Raw genomic sequence first — 22900 nt, 5'->3', positions numbered from 1 at the left:
ACACAAACACGTGTGCATACTCATGTTCACACACTCACACAGTGGCAGATTGCAGTCCTTGCCCACCTTGTCCTGTGGTCCACTAAACTAATCAGGAAGCAGTCTGGTCAGTTTCCCCACCACACACACTGGGAGTATTCATATTATGGTCCAGTATCCTCATGCTGCAGTAATGTAGTTATTTAGTTAGTTAGTTAGTTATTTAGTTAGGACACACCACTTTCTGGGAACATTATAGACTGATTTAAACATGTTTTATGCAAATTGAAAAATAAAAATACTACAAGCCAAAGGTTTAGTCCCATGAAGGACTTTTTTCCTTGTCTCCCAGGCTTTGTCCAAGTAACAGGCTAACGTAACTGTTTTGTACATGAAAGAGTCAACTTTGTTTCTGTTTGGTTACACTTTACTTGAAGTTTTCTACATAAGAGTGACATGATACTGTCAGGAATGTGCCATAAAACATTATAAACAAGTCATAAACGTTTATGACACAACGCTTTTTTAGTAAGTGAAATTCGGTTTTGTCATGACAAGTTATGGTTATGGTTAGGGTTAGGGTTAGGGTTAGAGTTAAGGTTAGGGTTCATGTGTCATGACTGTGTCATGACAGTGTCATGTGAGTGTCATGTCACTCTTATGTAGAAAACTTCAAGTAAAGTGTTACCTTCTGTTTTCATCTGATGGAAGACAACATATTGTTTGGTTTCCAGTAAAAGGGACAAAAGGAAGCAAAGTTGTTTTTTATGTCATTGAGATGGCACATTGAACCAATCCACCCTTCTTCATCCAGACTGACATTATTAATCCAAAGTGGATTCAGTTTTGAGTAATTCAACCTAAATAAAAGGAAGAGTTTTTTTTTCTGTCTGATAGGGCGGGGCAATATAGTTGAAACTAATATCACAACATTTTTGTTTAGTTTCTTCAGGGTATGAAACATGTAAAGTAGCCAAACCCGGTGACCAATCGCTGTTATGTATTATTAGATAAAACGTTTCCCTCTTGTAAACAATCCTTTAATAACAAATTGTAGTTGTTTTTAATTACAGCTTGCTTGAAATTTTATTTTGGTACAACTGAACCATACTATTATGCACCATATAAGCTGCTGGTCATACCAGACCAAGTAAGGTTGTATCTGCAAAACCCCACAATGTATTAAATTGAGAAAGAGTGGGCTTTAATGCTCATGGATTCAACTTTTTGTTTGTAAGAGAACAATTGTTATTTCCGCTTTTAAAAGACACATAATCTCCCCATAAAGCCCTGCATGTAAGATCCAAACCAGAGCCACTGAGACTGAAGGACTGGAGACTGCACCATGTCTCTCTACAAACAAAAAATGTATGTCACCAGAAGAAACTGGAATATTTGATAATCATCTCAAAACTCTTTAAATTCAATGAACCATAATATTGAAGCCTAATATCAGCATACAGATGGAAAGTAGGCCATTGCGTATAGCATGTATTCCCACAAAATCAACATCAGTATGTTACACTCATTCTGCTCCTGAAAATATGCAGAGTTGAGCAGTCGTCTGGCAGGTTTTTGCAACGTGTCTCTGTTTTTATTTATTATCTAGACGGGCTTGTGGTGGGGCTGACCCAGATGCTTATTAGATGCAGACTGAAAGCCACAGTTCTGGACAGTAAATCCTTCCTGTGGGATGAAAACTGAGTATCTCCCAGCAGGGGTTACACTGTGACCCTGTCTGGGCCTCAAGGGTTTGCTTTGGCACAGCCCAACTCAGGGTACCTTAGGAATGTGGCTCAGACATGACGGGAGCTTAACTGACAACACCCGGAGATGTTCGGCCTGTGTGTCGTAACTCTCGAACACCGTTTTCATCCTCCTATATCAGCGGTGCCAAGTTTTGGATGTAACACAGACTCACAGGGGCGTTGATCATGTCAAAGCAGCCATGCTTTGGGGTCAGCTCCTTCCCCCATTTATAATGGCACCAGGAAGGTAGCTGAGGAACAGGGAATGGTGGGAACAATGAACAAGCCGACTTCCTCTCTGTCTGCCAAGGACCACAGAAACAGTGATAACAGTGACGGGGGAAAAGCTGACTCTGTCCTTCCAAAGATTACACTGTGAACATGCAATGATTTATATGCAATTCTCCAAAAGCAGTTTAACATGTAGATTCTTCTTCTTTACGGGTCCAGTTATGGCCCTAATCAGAGTTTTTGACATCAATTTCTCATTATGCAGTATATGTATGTACATCATAGTGGAAGAATTGTGCATTTAGGATGTTTCACAAGTCACTGACAGAAAGATTAGCACATTAGAAATGTTTCACCTCCTTAAGTTTTAAATGTCTACAAAGTATAAGATGTCCTCAGTGCACAAATGTGAACATGGTGAAGAAATCCTGCCCATTGTAACCTTTATTTAATCAAGTAAGTCTCATTTTCAAGGGAGGCCTAAGTATATATACTGAAAAACAATAAAAAAGACATTCATAAATAAATAATGAGAATATATGTAAAAAAAAAAAAATTTGATTTAAAACGTCCATTTAAAAAAACAACAACTGAGATTTTTCTTTTGCGTGTTAAGCAGGTCTTGAGAGACCGCAAGCAATGATTGGTCAGTTCAGTGTACCTTAGACGTCTATGAGCCAAGTCATAGAAGGAATTAAAGGAACCATGATCACCTAACCTGACACGTTATGTTTCCGTTAAAATGTAAAGCTTTCTTGAGTTTTGGCAACAAAAAATTAAAAATAAAATCAGGGCGTCACATTCATGCCTCTTCAGCCACATACCCACTTCCTCAAACCCATTCATTGCTGCTGCTCACCACATGCCCTCTGATTTTTCCCTCCAGTCCCAATCACCTGACCTTCCCTGCTCACCTGTTCCCACTTTCTCTCATCAGCCGTGCACATATTTAACCAGCCCTTTCCAGCTGCTCGGCTTCTTGCCTTTGCTTCTGAAACCTGGAATCTAAAACTTGTTACTTGCCTGTTTTGAACCTCTGCCCATATCTTTTGGAGTTTGTATTTCCTGCGTGCCCCTCTGGATTGGTTTATTTGTGTGGGTAGCCTCATGATCCCATTAGCTTGTGTGCCTTAATTTGGTCAATAAGCCCCTGAACTGTATCAGTCTGCCCTAGCTGTCTGCATTTGGGTCCTATCCCCGTTTTCCCTCTCGTATTACAAGCTACCAATGAATCTAGCAACATGGCGTGCCAGTTGCTGCTTTGCACTGCATATTTAGTTTTTTAATGAAAACACGTATCGCTTCTGATCTTTTATTTATTTACTTATTTATTTATTTATTTATTTATTTATTCGGGACAGTGCACATTAATGAACAATCTAACATTTCTGTACAGACTGTAAATGAGCCAGGTTATAGCATAAATGCTATATATTTTCACCTGTAGTCCCGAGGATCGATGTGAGCATGTAGCCACGTGGTCTCTGTGAAAACCATGCTAACCCTGTCTCCAATACATCACATTTTCATAAGCTGAGAAAAACTTTTAAGCTTTGTGATGAGTGTCCCCATGTCTCCCATTAAAAGAGCGACAGCACGTTCCCTAACTGTAATCATGGGTTTTGTATCAATGACCATGAAGATCCTCTAACCTTGGCGAAAATAGTCATTTTAATTTACTTGCATTTACTTTGCACACCCACGCAGGTGATGTAATGTTTATTTGGCTGGATGATGATGAAATCACAAATTCTAATATAATGCTATTACAGCAATACACAGTCCTAATATTGATCAGTGTTAGTTCGCAGTATTCCCACTTGAGGGTCAGCTGTGCAGTCTAAACAGTCCCTCCACAAAGCTCCTGTCTCCACCATGTTCATATTTTTGCCCTCCCAAAGGCAACAAATCCCTCACACTTCATCTGCAAACTAACCTCACCGCTGACGACCCATTTACTGATGTTTACTTTAGCAGATGTATAGTGTTTCACTGTTGATTTTTGCTGTGCCAAGTATGAAAGAGGCTGCAGCGAGGTGTTTGTGTGTGTCATCGCTGTTGGGACATTTTCACCGCCGAGAGGAGTTTGAAGTTGTTATCCTCGATTTATGTTTAAACTGTAACTTTCTATCGTTCATCAGTAGTCATTACTGCAGTATATCTTTCAAGCCAAAGAATTCTGGGCAAACTTTGAACTGGTGTGACGAATTTATCGACTGGTGAAACTTAATGCTACGTTTGTTCTGCCGTTCTATACGGCTGTGTTACAAGTTCTCACACAGGGAAGAGAAGTATGTTTAGATGAAGAAGCATCTGTTTTTTGGAGGAAAATGTTTGGCAGGTGATTGGCTATTTCATGGAGGATTAGACGAAGTTGTCGATTGTTCTCATTTTGTGCAGAAGTTTGTACGATGCCGGCAGTATTGGTGGAAGAGAAGAAAAGTCCCTTTTCTCTATTCTTTCTTAGGACACAAAGCAGCAGCCTGCAGTTATTGTTAGACTTTTATTCAACAAGCCTGTAGCAATTGCATTGAGAAATATCAGTGCTTTACTTCAAATCCTCATTGGAGATTGTCTACCTAAAGAGAGAAAACAGAGAGGCAAAGAATGCCACTGCTATTTTCCCCAGATTTTCTCCATCAGCTGTCGTCGCTCCTCCCCCTTTCTTCTCTACCGCTTGTAGAGCCAGGAAATCTGAGCGAAAAAGCACAGAACAAGGCGGCGAAAGAAAAAAAATCAAACAAGTGAAAGCAGTTTAGCAAAGGAGATGGAGGAGGAGGGGAAGAAAAGGCAGTTCAGTGAGCAGATCTCATAACTCTTCTCTGATTACTGCTCGGCCTTCTTATTCTCTGTCTCAGGGAGGAAGCGCCGGCCCTGTTGTTTTTGAATGCCATTTTCTCCAACAGGGCCACATCTTTTAGTTCTACTACAGCAGCGTGTTTGACAGGAGTTGGGAAAGATGCCACTTTGCTTCGCTTGCTTCCTGTAAGATTTTTGGCTCAAAAATGATGTTTTTACTGTGATACACCTGGGTTTTTGGGCTTTTCATGTGGCAATGACCACAGTTGTGGACCAGCTGAAACGGACACATTGGACTTCCACTCCCCGCTATTTGATTCTGTGGTTTGTTTCATTACGTAAGCAGTAAAGTGTAAGTTGTGGCTGAAGCTGCAATGGTCCAAAAATGAAGGGGAAACTTCTCTCTAGACAGTGTTCTTGAAAAGGCTTTTGGTTGGATAAATTGAACCAGAACTAAATTACTTTTGCTTTTTTGCTTTTTAATACCAAATTGTGGTTGTATTTAACACCTCTTTAATATGAAGAATAGAAATTGGACATTTGCTTTGGTTGTCAAGGACCAGGACTACACATAAAATACATAATAGAAATACAACCTCACAGGGCCAGTTGGTGAACAACCTATTTGTTTTCTTGGGCATTACAAAAGAGGTTTGATACCATATGCATTTCTGTATGGTAAAAATGAAGGTGCAGTCAACAACCGGTTAGTTAGCATAAGGACTGTTAGCAGAGAGAAACAGCTAGCCTTGTTAAACTTGCAAGGTTACAAAAAACGGCCTACCAGCACCTCTAAATTTCTCAAATTTATAAACTACCTTCTTTGCCTCTTACGTACACAACATAAATGACAAGTTTTTATTTTATGAAGCGCTTTTTAAACTTTGGACAGAGCCAGGCTAGCTTCCCGTCTTATGCTAACCTAAGATAGCATAAGACGGGAAGCAGCTGGCTCTAGCTTCATATTTAATGTACAGACATGAGAGTAGTATCAAACTTCTGTAAAATTAAAGATTTCTTTATTCAAATAAGTTTTGTTTCTGTTGTGTAACTTTGCCTGACGAGGCTTTTTTTTTCAGAAGTGTGTTCCATGTAGTAGCTGCCCAGTAGGCTACTGTGATATTTTGCAAGTATGATGATCCTGCACAATGGCGTCTTTATTCTGTATACAAAACCATTCTATATACAGTGAAAGACCAATCCCAACCATGCATGGTGCTTAAAAAAACACCTTTTTAGCTGTTAACTTGAGAATTTATAAGGATTTCTCTCTCTCTCTCTCTCTCTCTCTCTCTCTCTCTAAAGGCATTTCTATCATTTTGAGACAAAACAGCCTCTTTCTGGAGTTAAAGTGAACCATTTTTCTTCAAGAGTTTATAACCACAAAAGTTCCAGCACTTCCCTTGTTCTGCTGCTTCAACCACATGAGATCATTACATTTGCTCCTCATCACAACCAAATCAACCGTTTAGGCCAGCGCTCGCTTTTCCAGTCCTGTCTGAAGTGCAGTTCTTCTTGCTGTTTGCTGTGTGTAGTCAACGTTACCCTACTCAGTCATTTAACACGACTGTCACTCCACACTCTAACCCCCCCTCACACACCACTGCCAACAAATATAAACTGTACAGAAAGGCATTTCATGCACATGATTCCTTGCAAAAGAAATATCATCTTTGACATCCTGATTTAACAACCTGTGAACGAAAAAGTATGTCATCTTGAATTTCAGTGAGTTGCCAAAAGCCAGATCAGTTTAGCATGATGCCAAATTGCTTTTGGAGTCTGAACTGCCGTCTCTATCCTGGAAAAGTTGTGCTGTTATGAATGCACAGTCACAAATGCTCATTTGAGTAGGCCTAGATCAGGCTTTCAAATTTGGCTTTAAGATGTCCATGCGTCTGCTGTCCTCCTCAGCTGTGGATTTATAAAGCGACAAGGCCAGATTGTGGAGACGTATGTGTCTTTTAAACTGACAGAAGGGCTTTAAGAGGCGGAAAACTCCCTTGAGGAAATTAGTCGTGTTGGGGAAAGAGTGTAATAGTTCCTGGCGTGGCATGTGTAGCCCAATCTGTTGCTGCACTAGCTTCAAAAAATGAATCTTCGAGGCTGAGTGAGTGTGAGAATAGCTACAGTCCAGAAGTAGTGGAGTTCTGGGGGTTGTGGGGAGCTAAGGAGTCGGTTTCCTGCCCAAGTGTAAAGGAACCAGCAGGCCCTATTGTCTTTCAGGTTGTCCAATGACGTAAGACCTTCCTGTAGTGAAGGCTTTGCTGATAGCCTAGCCGCCACACTGTACAGTACGGTAATATCAACTTCCATCTATTCAATAAAACCCAAGACAGACCCAGATGTTTTTTATCCCAGTAGTTCTCTCTCAGTCGGATGTTTCCCTTTAAAAAAAACTGGAGCGAGTGTTTAGTGCTGATAAATCAATTCTCTTTCAGTCAAATCCCTGTGGCCTGGTTGTTTTTTATTAGCTGATACTTCTTCTTTTTACCCCTCGTGTTGATTTGAATTTGATTTCCTGACTTCTGAGTAGAAAATAAGCATCTCTGATTCCCTCTCGTGCACAACGCCAGCCTGTCACAGTTTTGGTATGGGAGGGAGGGAGCGAGAGGAGCACAGTGAAGCTTGCAGAGCAGGAACATGTCACAGGGCTAATGGCACTGAGGTAATGGATTGGTCTGTTCTGCCAGATGCAGCGGTAATAATCCTATGAGTTCCAGACAGGGTCTTAGCAGAGCTTCGCAACACTGCAAGATCCTGAAAAGAATCCCTATAGCTTTAGTTTATGACCAGACTGCGTCAAAGTCTGGATTGACCCTGCCTGTGCACTTGTTTCTGTCTCTGTTAAAGTCTTTTGCCAATTTATCTTCCCTCTCTCTTTTCCTCTTCCCCTTATTTACTTTAAGAGGCCCTGAAATGACGCCCTTAAATCTGTTTTTGTGCATTACTTTTTTTTCAATAAGTTCATCAGGTTTTTGCCATTAAGACGACATCACTCCGAACATGCAGCTGCGGCCTCTTCATCACGCGAGCATCATGTCTTTTTCGGCGATCACTTCCATTGATTTACATTAAACTTCTGGAATCAAAGCGCGATCCAGATGTGTCTCAGAAGTAAGTTGATGTTAATGGGATCCTGCTGCGGCACTGCTGTGGATCAGCTTAGATTTGGGTATTAGTGGCAAATGATTTCAGCCAAGGATGCCTCTCTGTGGCTACGTGCACATTCAAAATGCATGAGTTTCTCTTTCATTTCACCACTGTTCCGTTGTTCTTTGTCCAGGGTAAAGACCAGATGTTCCACTGTTTCTCCTCTGATTTCCTAAACCCAGCAGAATCTTCCACCATCTGCACTTACAGTCCCTTCAAGATCATTTTAACAGCTGCATGGTATTTGTTCTGTTAATGATAGGTTTGCAGTGATACCGAGATATAAAACATGACACCGCACTGGTTAACTTATACAGATTCCAGCAGTATCTGAGGGTTACAAGGAAGTGTATTCTTTCATGCTTAAAGGGAAACTTCACCGATTAGCATTAAGCTTTGTATCAGTAGAACCCCTGTACTATTTTTGAATGACCATGCTTCCCTCCCTCATGTCCCCCTGAGAGGGGAGATCTCTGTATTGAGGCAAAAGACTACAGCCTGTATTCATTGTGTATTAGGAGCCACTTCCGCATAGCCCAAAGGGGGTTGGACTGTCGGCTTTTTCCGGAGATTGCCGAGGAAAAAACGAGTGTCAGCCATCTTGAATCCTCGCTTAGCTTCTTCCGACAAAAATTTTGGGACGCAAGCTTTTATTTTGAAAAGTAGACGGGACAGCATGATATGGGACGCTCCAGGCTGCAGCCATACAGTCTTGGAAATTTTAGAACAACAATTATGTGCATTCAAACTACCACACACGTGTACCACCGGGATACATTGGAACACATCGAAGAATATGCAGGACACTTTATTACGGACGCAATACTCGACACACTACGCAAGCTTTGCCTGCACGGAGACCAGCGGTGGTGCTCGATTCCTGTGGCCGGTAAAGTGACCTCATCAGTGGGGAGCGTTGAACGAGTGTGCCGGTGGAAAGCTAACGCTAGCCAGCCATCTGTTCACCAATCATGCTTGCAAGTGTCTGCTCATTAAACAAACTGGACTACATCCAACTTCAACGAAACTCCCAACGCGAGTTCAGAGACAGCTGTGTTTTTGTTGTTGTGGAAATATTGCTGTGGACAATCCAGCCTGCTGTCACCGGGTAAGACTACTAGTTGAGGTGGGCTGGGTTACCCCGGACTGCCTGTTGCAGAAATGGGGTGATTTGTATCCAACTAACTGCTAACTGCTGGTGGAGTTTGTGACTGTAAAATGCCGACAATTCTAGCTACATCCCACGCAAATGTACGGCTGTGTTTATACTCGATATTTATACCACAGCCCACCAAGAGCTAATGCTAGTAGCTATGAGTTAGCCTTCTTTTATTACATGGCTTGGTTGAATTCTAATGTAGAATGCGGTCTGTTATTTCTTGATAACAGACCGCTGCTAAGGATAACACACCGTTGCCATGCATAGCAGAGCGTTGCCATGGACACAGTTCTGTTTACTGTGGAGCTATCAATCAATCCGCTGAAAGAAGTGCGGATAATGTATCAGCTGTGGCAAAAAAAAGCATGTTTTCAATGTGTAACACCACTTGAGCCACGGTGAAACGTTTTTTTGTGTATATGGTTGAAATGACAATAAAACACACTTGTTGAGTTGATCGTCTCACTGTCTGTCTGTAAAGGGCAGGCGTGGGTGGCTTGGGAATGGCCTCATACAGCAGCAAAGCAAGTGCATTCTGGGATTTGGTGTCTTTCATCCATATGAGCCATAAACACATTTTCTGTCTTATCTTGGCCTAGAAGGCACCAATTTAAATTTTTTTTCTTCACATTTCCACTACATAAGTGACCCAATTTAAAGATATATTCAGCTTTCCAGCAGTGAAATTTCCCTTTAAGAGTTTGGAGCAGCAGGTAGGCCTATATGAACCCACACAGGTCCACATACTAGCTTTATCTGGCTCTTTCAGTTGTCTCAGATGGTTCTTATTAGTGGATAAAGTTTGTTTCGTTGTCATGGAGATAGATCTGTTGATATGCAATGATTTCATCCTGAGCACTTCTAGGACTTCTTAAGCATGAAGCTCATTCTTCACCTTAAAAATGGTACTAGACTTAACAATACCAGCTCAAGGGGCACTTACATGTGATACAGTTGAAAGCTCTGGTAAAAGGGCAGGTCAAGAGTGACTTTCGAAAGCCGATAATTGAGAATATTGGGAGTTTTGTGAAAATGATTTTGGCTTTTTATTTTAAAGACAGTAAAACTATATTAGTAGACATAATATAAGTGGTGTTTCTGTTTTTAACGTAGAAGGTGTGTATGCAGGTGATTGATTTTATCCTAAAGATAATGAGAAAAATTGTATTCCAGATTTGAGTAAGATTTCTCAGAAATGATATATACTTTCTGCACCTGATGAAATGCCTTTGCGTCTTATTTGCATACAGTATGCTTCATCTGGATTTTTTTTGTCATAATGAATTGCATTCATACCTTCTATGTCTTAATTCCACAGCTCTTTATTTAGCCTTTATCTGCATGGCTGGCTTTAAAACAATGTGTTTGTCCTTGAAAATGTCTGTTGATTGCAAATGCATCATTAAAAAAAAGGCTCAGACAGCAAGTAGCAGCACACACTAGCAGAGGTTCTCCAGATGCAAAAAGGACTTCATATCCAGAAGTGACAGTGTTTTTTTCTGCACCTTTAACAGTGTTTATTGTGTGTGCAGCATCAATAATCAATGGTGATTGGAGAAACAGATGCCTTTCTCAACAAGAAAACATAGATAGATAACACCTGGGTGTCCTTAAAGAAACCCAGGTGCTATCTATCCCAAATCCAGTGCAACCAAGCAACTGCAGGGCTGTCTTCGTTTAACTTTTCCCACCAGCTGGGTGGAAGTGTAACTCTGAGAGAAGGGAAGGGGGTGGATGTAGTGTAATTAGCACTTTGTTTCTCTGGGCTTGGAGCTCTCTTCTGATCAATGACACATGTAATTACGTAATTTGAGAGTTGCTTCTTAGCCAGTGGCAGTCAGATGAGTTTGTCTCCTTTTGTGCAGAATCACATCGCATTAGCTCGGCCTTGGACAACAAAGAAATGCATCCATCAAAACTAATGACTCAAGCAATGCGTCTGTGTCACACCTGCCAGTGAAAAATCAGGACCACGTTCAGTGCCAACAAAACATAGCAAACCGTTTATTTAAACTGAAACGGGTGCGTTGAACACCCGGTTGTGTGCTGTGTACTGCCTTTTTATGACCACAAGTTTACATTATGTGGCTACTGATTGGGTATAATTGAGTGTAGTCTATATCCGTGACGTTCCACTTCCGGGGTTTGTTCAGGTGCCGCTGGAAATTCCGCCAGATATCTTTAATTTGGGCCGGACGTCCGTTACCTTCCGCTTTCTTTGTGTTAGCATTTTAAACTCTGGTGGATTTCTGAGGACTATGGTTAACTGCTCCTCAGATCTCTGCAGGGTAAATCCAGACAGCTAGCTAGACTATCTGTCTATTCTGAGCTTTCTGGTACACGACTAAAACAACCTTTGAATGTACACATGTTCCACCCAAACAAGTTCCTTCCTGACGCTATTTTGCAGCCCATGATGATTGTGAATGGTTTAAAGAAATGCCAATAAACCAGAGCACGGTTTTCTCCCATCCCGGAATGCTGTGTGGACTTGCAGACCCTCCTCCGCGGCACTCTGGAGGAAGTTCTGGCAATGCAAGACTACACTGGGTGTGACACAGCCACTAAACGAGAGCCACGCCCACCAAACGAGAGAAAAAGCTCGTTGCACAGTGTTGCATGTCGTTTAGTCTATATCCTTGACGTTCCAATTCCGGGATTGCTCCGGTGCTGCAGGACATTCCGGCAGATGCATGTATGTTCGTTTCCTTCCGCTTTCTTTGTGTTGGAATTTTAAACTCCGGTTGATTTATGAGGACTATGGTTACCTGCTCCTCAGATCTCTGCATGGTAAATTGAGAAAGCTAGCTAGACTATCTGTTCAATCTGAGTTTTCTCTCGCACAACTATTTTACAGCGGCTCCATGACAATTGTTATTGGTTTAAAGAAATGCCAATAAACCAGAGCACGTTTTTCTCCCATACCGGAATGCTGTGTAGTGTAGCCTGTAGTCATTATTTAATAATAATAAAAAAAAGATGAATTGCATGGAACCAAAATAGACTGATTTCCACTTGTTTGTACAGCTCTGTGTTGCATAGTGTGTGGTTTACAGCCCTGTTGGATAAATCCACTAGGTAACACTAGGTATTAACTCAGGAATCTTGCAATATTTGCAGTGTACTTGAATAAACACCACTATTGTCATGACATATTTGGACAGGTGTGTGAAATTTAAAATAGATGAGGTGTTTACAATGACCTCGGACCCTTAAATCCTTTGTATTAAACTACAAATACACCGGCCAAGATAAACTAGATGACCTCAAGGAAATAATCCCACACATTTAAAGTTGAGCTAATCATAGGTAGACCACCCAAGAATGTGATGCATGAACCCAAACTGTGGTCAACCGTAACCTATAAGAACCATTAAATCATCCTGTTAGCTGAATTAAATGAGGTTTGATGCAGATTTTTATCACGCGATGCTTTTCGGGCTGCGGCACTCGTTTAGCTCAAATCTGGATGCGAGTGAAAATTGTAAGGGCACACAAGAGAGGGGTTTTAAAGTAGCCGTGAATCGGTGGACATGTTCCCGGGAGGACGAGTCTGCGGATGTCATCAGAGGCGAGGCGGGAGGCGGACCGAGCCGAGGTCTGGAATATAGATCTGCAGGACAGTCATAAGGACGGTGTCACTGGCCAGCAGTCCGTCCCTGCACACAAATCCACATGACAGAGGCCAGATGCGCCCCGTTTGTCATGAAGATGCTGACATACGGAGAGTAAAATCAGCTGACTGTCCTGGTCCTCAAGCATCCATTAACCGTCACGGTGCAATCTACATATCATAGGGAAATGGTGGGTGGTAAAAGTACCACATCAAAAGTTACCATAGAGTTAATGCAACACTTTCTTACGGTTTCAACATAAACAAACATTATAAGCAAGAATATTGCAGTTTGGGCAAAAGGTAGAAACAACACCAGAGCAATCGTGGCCTCTGAAAAGTAGTAAGGATCGGCTGAGTTTTTTTTTTTCTGTTTTGTGCATGACCACATTGAAGCAATTAGCAAATTCAGTGTAGCTACATGTAGCTGCTCTCACTAGCCTTCTCGCTTTTTCTCTCTTCATCTTGCTCTTATTTAGACTTTAAACCTCAATAACATTACAAGAAATGTGCACCCAAAGTGCTAATATTGACCCCAGAGACAACGAGTGATTGCTTGCATTAGGGATTCATTCTATACAGCTGCAGCTTCTGTTTTAACAGTCAGAAATGATAGGCACTGGTACGGTAACTCAACCTCAATAGTTCCTGGGCAATCAGAAGGTACGAGGGTGGAGTTTTTTTTTTTGGGGGTATAGGAACCACAAAGCACTGGGACTACATTCCTGCAGTAAAAATTAGTTTTAGAAATGTTCCTAGAAAAATGATTGTGGTGAAAAAGGGCCATTTGGTGTTTTCACAAGATTAGTAATACTATGAATTTAAATTAAATCTTTTGACCAAAGTTGATTCTGTATATTGCCTTTTGAAACAACAGTCCTACCTTAATAACTGTTATCACTTTCTGTCCATATTTTAAGTCTCACTGAAGAGAGATCAAAAGATAGGCTAAGTCAAGGTTCCTCAAAAAGTTATTTTGATCAAAATGTATAGGCTATATTTCCCTATGGAACAATTGGCAAGTTCCCAAGTTCCTATAAAGGTTCCTGGGTTCTTGGGAAATTAAGTAAAAGGTTATAAATATACTAAATACATAAGCCTTTTGAGCAAAACTGATATATTGCCTTTTGGAATAATAGTCTTAACTCAACACTTTGTAAATGTTTTGTTAAGACAACTCACTGGAGAAAATAGAAAAATAGAGTTCTGGACTCGCCCTTATCATCACATAAGTATTGGTTTAAAACATTCAGAATATTATGATCTTTATTTTGAAACATGATAACACCAATTCTTTTGCCCATAAAGCCTGCAGAGCCGTAGTTGGACAGCTGTTAGTGACATCATACTCGTGACTACTTGAAATGCTTTTAGTAATGACTATCAATCCAACTGAGCTCCTCGAGATTGGACAAGACGAGTTGGAGGGGTGATGAGGAGACGCAGATACCATCAGAGAAGAGCACTCAGTGTCCCGGGGTGATGGGAGCCGGAGCCCCGGCTTACGGAGGCGGAGGGCTCCGCCGTCTCACGCCACGGTGATGGGATCCAGCCACCGCTTCTCACAGCTGCGTCTTCAGACGTGGCGGCAATCAGCGCACATCTGTCAGGAGGGCCTCAGTGTTTACACAGGCTCTAGCCTACAGTGTCAGCACCAGCACCAAGCTCCTGAGCTGGTGGCTTTAAAGCAACAGAGAGTTAATCTGATGAGAAGGCCCTGTGACTGCAGTCTGAATGCCAGGAAGATATATGAGACACATTTTTTCCCAAACATCCAAAAACATGATAACGAGATCCATGTAAACTCCTCTTCATTGATGATAAAAGCCGGTGTGGCTATGGCACTGTCATGATTAACCCTTTGACCCATTTAATAACTGACAAGTACAACCTGACACTGTGTCATTTCCAGCATAGATACAGTGAAGATTAATGGAATGCATGAATTTCCCTGCTCTAAGACAGCAGTGGTAAAGATGTGGTGTTTGTCCTTCAGAATGAAACACTAAAGAGTTATACAGCAGAAAATTCATCACAGAAGAAGGGAGACCAGTGTCTCCACAGGAAGTGGCCTCAAAGGTCCAGAATGCAATGCAGCCAAGGAGCATTCCACCAATCACCAACACATCAGTTTAGTTGTTTACTGGGGAACTCCACCGGTTTCACACATCAAAGTCTGTTTACAGTTTCTTGTGTGGAAAAAAAAAAGTTGAATAAAGCCTTTCTTGAAATCTGATTAATTGACTCAGGTGATGTCACTTGAGTCAGCTTTGGTCGGGACTGCAGACGTAAAATTTGAAAATTGAAACCATGTTAGAAAGAAGTGAGCTCACCATCCCTTTGCAGCCAACTCATCATCTCTGCTTGAAGCTACATCAGCAGCTACTAGCATAACACACACAAATCATGGTGGTCAAATTGCACTGTGGGTGATGTAGGCGCCAGGTTTTGACGTGGAATAAAAAAGATGGTTCTGCTACATTGATTTTAATCCTTTGTTAACTATCCATCGTGAGTCCGACAACGTTCTAGAGAAGCAATGCTAAATCTGTGGAGTATTCTTTCAAGGGGAGTACAACTCAGCCTGTGGAAACAGCTGTTTAATGTCTTCTGTGGCCCTGAAGGGAGCTTTGACGAGTCTTTAGAAAATAACCCAAGGGTTATCTCAGTCAGGGCTCGGAGTCTACACGCCTGCATTACTAACTGGGTGCAGGGAGTTCGAAAGATGTTGGTATTTATTTAGGAAGGGAGGGTCTAATGAAAGGATCCTGTAGGTTGCATTATGGGAAATTTAGAATCCTATGTTTTTGCAATGTGACCCTATATGGCCTAGATTATTTTACTAAAGTCTCATGTCACTTGTTGCTGTATGCACTTTAATGTAAAGCACATTGAGTTTCCCCGTGCGATATAGATAACATTCCCTCGCCTTGCCTAAAAGTCTGAATATTTCTGCCTCGACTGCTTCAATTTTGACCATTCTTTTTTCACTCTGTCTCATGTGAGTCCCCCAACTTTATGAAAGTGCAATACTTAAATCGCTGGAAAACCCCTTCAAGATGTTAAGCTAGTCTTTTTCTTGCATGGAAACTCTTTTTCTTCTGGGTCTTACTAACAGGATCACCATTAGCTGTCATTCTGTTTCTACTTGTCAAAAGTGCATGAGTCAGAGGAAAGAACAGCAAAAACTAAATGACTAAACTAAATTATTCCTGGAATGCGGTCAATATTAATGATATAAAAATATCTTGAGGTGGTTTTTTTCCTATTTAGAGAAGTTGGTACAGTCTACGGCACATTGAAGGATGGTTGATTCACAGCTTGTGATTCGGACATTAAACCTACATTGTGTAATTTTTTGAGTTGATTCTTAGCAAAAAAATCCCTTTGTTCTTTCACAAATATGTACGCATTCATGTGTAATTACTTCCAACTAATCAAAGTATTCTCGTAAGCGTAAGCGACTCGCTCGAATGACGGCAGCCATGTAACGCCTCCATCTTTAAAATACATTAGCCAAAGAGGGACATACCTCCGCATTTTGCCCTCTTGCAAGGGGGAGATTACTCGCCAGGGAAGCGAAAAAGAGAATTAAAACAACAACACGACAGACAAAGCATCAAGACCAAAGTTAATATTGGTGTGGCTAGAACAGCTGCGTGTAAACGATGGAGAGAGCTAATTTCGGGTTCGGCCACCGTAAGGAGGAAAGGCTAGAAAGTAACATTCAGTTGGTTGTCATATACAATTTCACCGCTAGATGGGAGAAATTCTTACACAATGTAGCTTTAAGCTAAAAGTTAAGGGCCCCTACTTATTGTTGTGAAAAAAGAGGTAAACTAGCCTGATATCGACATATTCAGATTCTAGTCAGAATATGAGTCTGATACTGCTCCACTGGACTATGATTATAGGGCATGTTTCAACCGAACCAGGAAAGAAAATGCCTCTACACTCAATTGGATAGACCAATCAGAGCAACGAAGAGAGACTGACTGTCCATCATCGTATAAACAATTTGATTGGTCCAAACAGCTCTGGTTTGAGCATAGTTGCTCCACAACTATCAAGTCCAGACCGAACTTCCCGACCTCAAATGTTGTTGGCGGGGCTAAGTTCGGCTGGCATCCAGGCTAAGACTTTACAGTAAAAGCCTTTAAAAATGCTGTTCAAAACCCACTGTCTGGTTGTGAAACCTTTATTTTATTCATGAGGGTGATTACAGTGCCTTTTTCCATCCAAATCACATTAGACCAGGTCTTGATCCAAAACCTAGTTACTGTAAACTTGTCAACAACTAAAAAAATGAATGTGTATTCTGTATGAGAAGAGGTTTGAGGAAGCGGTTTTAATCTGATGGGTTGATTAACAAGATTGGAAATAAGAAAACAAAACCTTTTTATCTACAAAGTTGTACCTCTCCAGAGAGACATATGGCACGTGGTAACATTCCTTAGCTCTACAGGTCAATTGAAAATTAAGAGTTCAAAAACAAAGGGTTTTTAAACAAAATGAATTTTGAACTAACTCCGTCCCTCCCTTTCCTCTCTTCCTATCGATCTTGTCCTCCTCTTGTTCAGGTTTAGACTCCAGCACTCGGACTCTGAGCACCCCCAGCCCCGGTCTTATCCTGCCATCCAAGTCCTCCTCCCTCTCCTCGCCCGCCCTCTCCAGTAACGGCCATGAGACCAACTCCTCTTCCTCCTCCTCTGCCCCCGCCGAGACCGTCGCCGTGGTCCACTCTCAACCTGGCACTCACGCTCGCTCCCGCCAGTCCAAAAGCCACCACCACGCTCCCATTGACCTCCTCCCCGACCACGCCCTTCTGCAGATCTTCTCCCATCTCCCCACCAATCAGCTGTGCCGCTGCGCGCGCGTATGCCGCCGCTGGTACAACCTGGCGTGGGACCCGAGGCTGTGGAGCACCGTCCGCCTAACAGGAGAGCTGCTTCACGCCGACCGCGCCATCCGGGTCCTGACCCACCGGCTGTGCCAGGACACCCCGAACGTGTGTCTGACCCTAGAGACGGTGGTGGTCAATGGCTGCAAAAGGCTCACCGACCGTGGGCTGCATGTGGTGGCTCAGTGCTGCCCGGAGCTACGTCACCTGGAGGTCGCCGGCTGTTATAACATCTCCAACGATGCTGTGTTTGAGGTGGTGTCCCGCTGCCCTGGCCTGGAGTACCTGAACCTCTCAGGTAAAAGATTTGATGAAATTAGGGCTGTGTAAGCTATGAGAAAAATATGCGATAAAGTTGTTCAATATTGTGATAGTCACGCATCCACAGCGCTGCGGAGGAGGATCTGGTTAGTCCACACATTCCCGGTATTGAGAGGAAAAAACATGCTCTGGTTTATTGGCATTTATTTAAACCAATCACAATCGTCATGGGCGGTGCTAAGCGCCGGATGGAGCCACGGTGCCGCTGCAAAATAGCCTCGGGAAGGAACTTGTTTTGGTGTACGTTCAAAAGTTGTTTAGTCGTGCAACAGAAAACTCAGATTGGACAGATAGTCTAGCTAGCTGTCTGGATTTACCCTGTAGAGGTCTGAGGAGTTTAGAATTCCAACACCAAGAAAGCGGAAGATAACGGACATCCAACCGAAAAAGAGGGACATCTGGCAGAATTTCCAGCGGCACCAAAGCAATCCCATATGTAGAATGTCGTGGATATAGACTAATATTGCGTTAACAATATTACTTAGATATTAAACAGATATTAAAGTGTACTCAGTTCTGCTGCTTTCAGTATTCTGCTGAAATAAAACAAATTGCTTGTTGAATTTATAGTAAATGAAAGGAAATCATTTCCAGCATCATTTTATTCAACAAATTGAACTTTAAAGTAAGACAGTTACATTTTAAAGTGCCGTTTTCTACTCTTTTCTTTCAACTAACACCAAAAATCTCTGAGTGTCTGTTGCGATATGTCACAGCCTTTTCGCGCTGTTTTTTTTTTTTTTTTTGCGCCACTTGATATCACGTTGACGATAAAACAAACGATATATTGTGCAGCCCTAAAAGAAATCGACTTCTGTGACAGCTTACTGTGATCGGTGGCTAATAGGCACTCTCAGTTTTATTACTGCTACCCTACATCACGCACATGTGTGGATTTACCTCAAAGAATTCCCTCTCCTCGATCCCTCTCAGTCATTTCTACTGAAGCTGGTAAAATCATTAGAGGAGCAGGAGAAGCTCTGCCAACCTTAAGTCCCATGTGAGAGAAGAAAGGCTTTCTTTAGCTGAAAGCAGAACTTACCTCAACGTGAGTAAGGAGAGCGGTCTGCTGCTTTCATTAAGGAAGTGACACAAATAACATTGACTTGGACAGGACTCTGGACGGTCCAGGTCTGCACCATTAGGACCAGGAAGTGTAAGCCCTTTGTTGTAAAAATAGCATTTAACAAAAGTGTCTTTTATTTGAAAGGCACAATATAATGAAAATCATTCTCTATTATATTCTCTCTGTTTTTTTGTTTCACTGGTAAGGACATCAGCCTTTGATTATTTTTTTTCCCCCAGAAAAGTGACCACAATTTTGGTTTTCTTGGAGTTGTTTGCACTCAAACATTTTTAATGCTTCTAGTTGCAGGCTGTAGCCAAATACAGCAGGTTTTACTCTGGCACCCTCAAGTGGCTATTCATAAAGGGGCATTTTTTTTTTCTTTAAAAAAAAAATACTCACATGCCCATATGTACATTAACAGTGTGAAGTTTTTTTTGCTTGATGTAATCATTCCTCCTGTTCACACTGGCAATAAGAGCTCACTAATGTGCTTTTAATGTAATATGGATGGACAAAATACAAATGTTTTTTTATCTGAAGCTCAGGATTTAGCAGTCTGAATTAGACAAATAAGTGGGTTAGGTTGTTTTTTTTTAGTTAGAATTGAAACTCTCATGAAACACACATGTTGTTTTAAGACCGACTTTAAGAATTGTAATCTTCCTATAGCAATCCCTGTAAACAACAACAACCATTTGTTTCTGAACCTCTGCTTCCTCTTCCTCCAGGCTGCTCCAAGGTGACATGCATCAGCCTCACCCAAGAGGCCTCCCTCCAGCTGTCCCCTATGCACGGCCAGCAGATTTCCATCCACTACCTGGACATGACCGATTGTTTTTCCCTCGAGGATGAGGGCTTGCGGACTATCGCCTCCCACTGCCCCCGCCTGACACATCTGTACTTGCGCCGCTGCACCAGACTGACAGATGAAGCCTTGCGCCACCTGGCTCTCCACTGCCCTTCAATAAAGGAGCTTAGTCTCAGTGACTGCCGCTTGGTGGGGGACTTCGGCCTGCGTGAAGTCGCCCGCCTCGAGGGCTGCCTGCGCTACCTGAGCGTGGCCCACTGCACCCGCATAACTGATGTAGGCATGCGCTACGTGGCGCGCTACTGCCCGAGACTGCGCTACTTAAACGCGAGAGGTTGCGAGGGGCTGACAGACCACGGCCTGAGCCACTTGGCCAGGAGCTGCCCGAAACTCAAGTCCCTGGACGTGGGTAAGTGCCCGCTTGTGTCGGACAGCGGGCTGGAGCAGCTGGCTATGTACTGCCAAGGCCTGAGGCGAGTGAGTCTCAGAGCATGCGAGAGCGTGACAGGCCGAGGACTCAAAGCTCTGGCAGCCAACTGCTGCGAGCTGCAGCTTCTCAACGTGCAGGACTGCGAGGTGTCGCCAGAGGCTCTGCGGTTTGTTAGACGCCACTGTCGGCGCTGTGTCATCGAGCACACAAACCCCGCTTTCTACTGAGACGGGGAGTTCTTGGACTGGTCTTCTGACAAATGGATGTTCTAATATTCCTGCTAGGGAGTTGGTAGAGTTCAGCGGCCGATGTGTCAGAACCGGTTGAAAACTGGTTCGCAATACTGGCCAGAATTTGTCTTTTTAAATCCGCTTAGTGGCTGTTAATGCTGAATATACTTCCGTAGACTGTATTTAACATATTTATCTGTAAAAAAAAGGCAGAGAAGTACAGTATTTCAGCTTATAACATCTTTCATCATCCCACTTTACTTGCTACAACAATGAGCACTGGGTACAGTTGTGTTGCCATTTAAAAGCATTGTAATATATTTTTATTTCAACACCTTTTACGGCCCTGAAACATAATTATTATCATACGTTACTGCATCTATTTAAAAAGAAACAGCAAGTATCTTCAGACTAAACCACTAAGAATGTAGCTATAAAACAGCAGCAACTACAGCAGATCTGATTCAAAATGTTCTCAGTTTCCCTTTCTTTATGTTGCATATGCACTTTATGCAATTGTGCTGAAAATCACTTCAACTGAGCTCAAAGCGTCATCCTTTTTCATTTTCTGTAAATTAAACTATTGAGCAAGGTTGTTTTTTTTTTTTTACAGCCAAATAGAAACTGTTGTTGAGAATAAATAAAGAACACATTGCTGCTATAACTGTGCCAATAAATTCTTCCAAATCCACCTCCACTGTGAGTGTTTTACTTAACTTCATTACAGCTTTAAAGGATTTAGGCTTGCACATGTTTGTGAGTCATTAAGGTAACTGAGAAATATCCAGGAATACCATATATGGATGTTTTAAGGACTGGAGCGTGTGGGCTCAAAGGGCATTTATTTCTGCTTCCAGGCCAGTGGCTGAATACAACTTGCTTGTATCCTAACACACTAGTGTTGCACCTGTGTGTGTGTGTGTGTGTGTGTGTGTGTGTGTGTGTGTGTGTGTGTGTGTGTGTGTGTGTGTGTGTGTGTATGTATGTATGTATGTAAAAAAATACAAAAAAAAATAAAAATCTGCCTGCCTCTATGGGGTATGTAAACTTATGAGCACGACTTTGTGTATATATATATATATATATATATATATATATATATATATATATATATATATATATATATATATATATATATATATGTGTGTATATGTATATATATATATATATATATATATATATACAAAGTTGTGCTCATAAGTTTACATACCCCATAGAGGCAGGCAGATTTTTATTTTTAAAGGCCAGTTATTTCATGGATCCAGGATACTATGCATCATGATAAAGTTCCCTTGGCCTTTGGAATTAAAATAGCCCCACACCATCACATACCCTTCACCATACCTAGAGATTGGCATGGGCTACTTTCCAGATCATATCTCAATGCAAATAAAACCAGCTATTAGGCTAACTGAAATAAAACCATGCCAATCTCTAGGTATGAGATTAAAAATAAAGATCTGCCTGCCTCTATGGGAATTTAACATAGGGGTATGTATACTTATGCCCCCTGTATTTTAAGGAAGAACATTTATTTATTTACAATACATTATTCATTCACAAAGAAAATTGGTGTCCTTAAAAAGTTGTATTTTTCCTTATTTTTTTTAATTAAGGCTTTAAGATCAATTTCCAAAACATGTTTTTTAATTCCTCTTTTTAGTCAAGTTTAGCATGGGTATGTAAACTTATGAGCACGACTGTATATACCTTGCAATTTGGGACAGAGTTGTGCCATTGTCTGTAAGTCATTATTGCTAGAGTTTCTGTATCAGGCATCTGTCAGCTATGGGAAACCTTCTCCTCCACCTGTTCTTGATGGCTGTGGTCCTGCAGCATTCCTCGGCTCAAGCAGGCAAGTATATGACAGGAGGATGTATGAGTTTTTCAACAATCCAAAGCAATAGTATTTCAGGAAATCCATAATTCCAAGTGAACCTCAGGATGAATTAGAATGACTTTGGTGAGCCCTTAATATTTCCTCATGAGATCATCATTTTGAGTATTAATTTTGCATGCAGGCTAGCCTCTGTTCCCCTTTGTTCCCCTTGTCATTCAACATTTCTTTTTAAAAAATGAAGCGTGTTCCTGAAGTTTACTTTCCATGTTCTAAGACTAATTGTCATCCACTCCAGCAGTTGCTATAAGAAGTTGAAACATTTCCAATTTTATTGAAAGTTAAACATACAAAAAAAAGGACAGCTCCAATGAAATTTTACCAGCGCAGTTATTTAGGTCATTGTAACTTGGTTACATTCATAACCATAAATTTCATCAGCACTCTCTTCTGAAGTAATGATCCCAATTTTTCAGCTGTACCCTCTGCTGTTTGTGTTATTACAAAAAATGAACTAGACCCCACCCCTCGACTCTTCAGTGGACTCGCCTCTTTGTGGCTTATGGGAAATTGTGTTCGCCCAAAATTGAAACATGGAATAAACATCAATATTAGAAAGAATT

General features: G+C 41.6%; 1 protein-coding gene across 1 annotated transcript in view; it reads left to right on the top strand.

Annotated features, from left to right (window-relative positions):
* LOC114549257 (F-box/LRR-repeat protein 7) overlaps positions 1-21105 on the top strand; it is a 29977-nt gene extending 8872 nt beyond the window's left edge. Inside the window, exons 3-4 of the mRNA XM_028569500.1 lie at positions 17263-17880; positions 19701-21105. Of these exons, the coding sequence (XP_028425301.1) occupies positions 17263-17880; positions 19701-20437 (1355 nt within the window). The 3' untranslated portion in view covers positions 20438-21105. The remainder of the gene's footprint in view (positions 1-17262; positions 17881-19700) is intronic.
* The last annotated feature ends 1795 nt before the right edge of the window (positions 21106-22900 follow it).

The sequence above is a fragment of the Perca flavescens genome, chromosome 22, assembly GCF_004354835.1.
Source record: "Perca flavescens isolate YP-PL-M2 chromosome 22, PFLA_1.0, whole genome shotgun sequence".
NCBI lineage: Eukaryota > Metazoa > Chordata > Actinopteri > Perciformes > Percidae > Perca > Perca flavescens.
The sequence above is the reverse complement of the archived record's forward strand: the minus strand, read 5'-3'. Positions and strand labels throughout refer to the sequence as shown.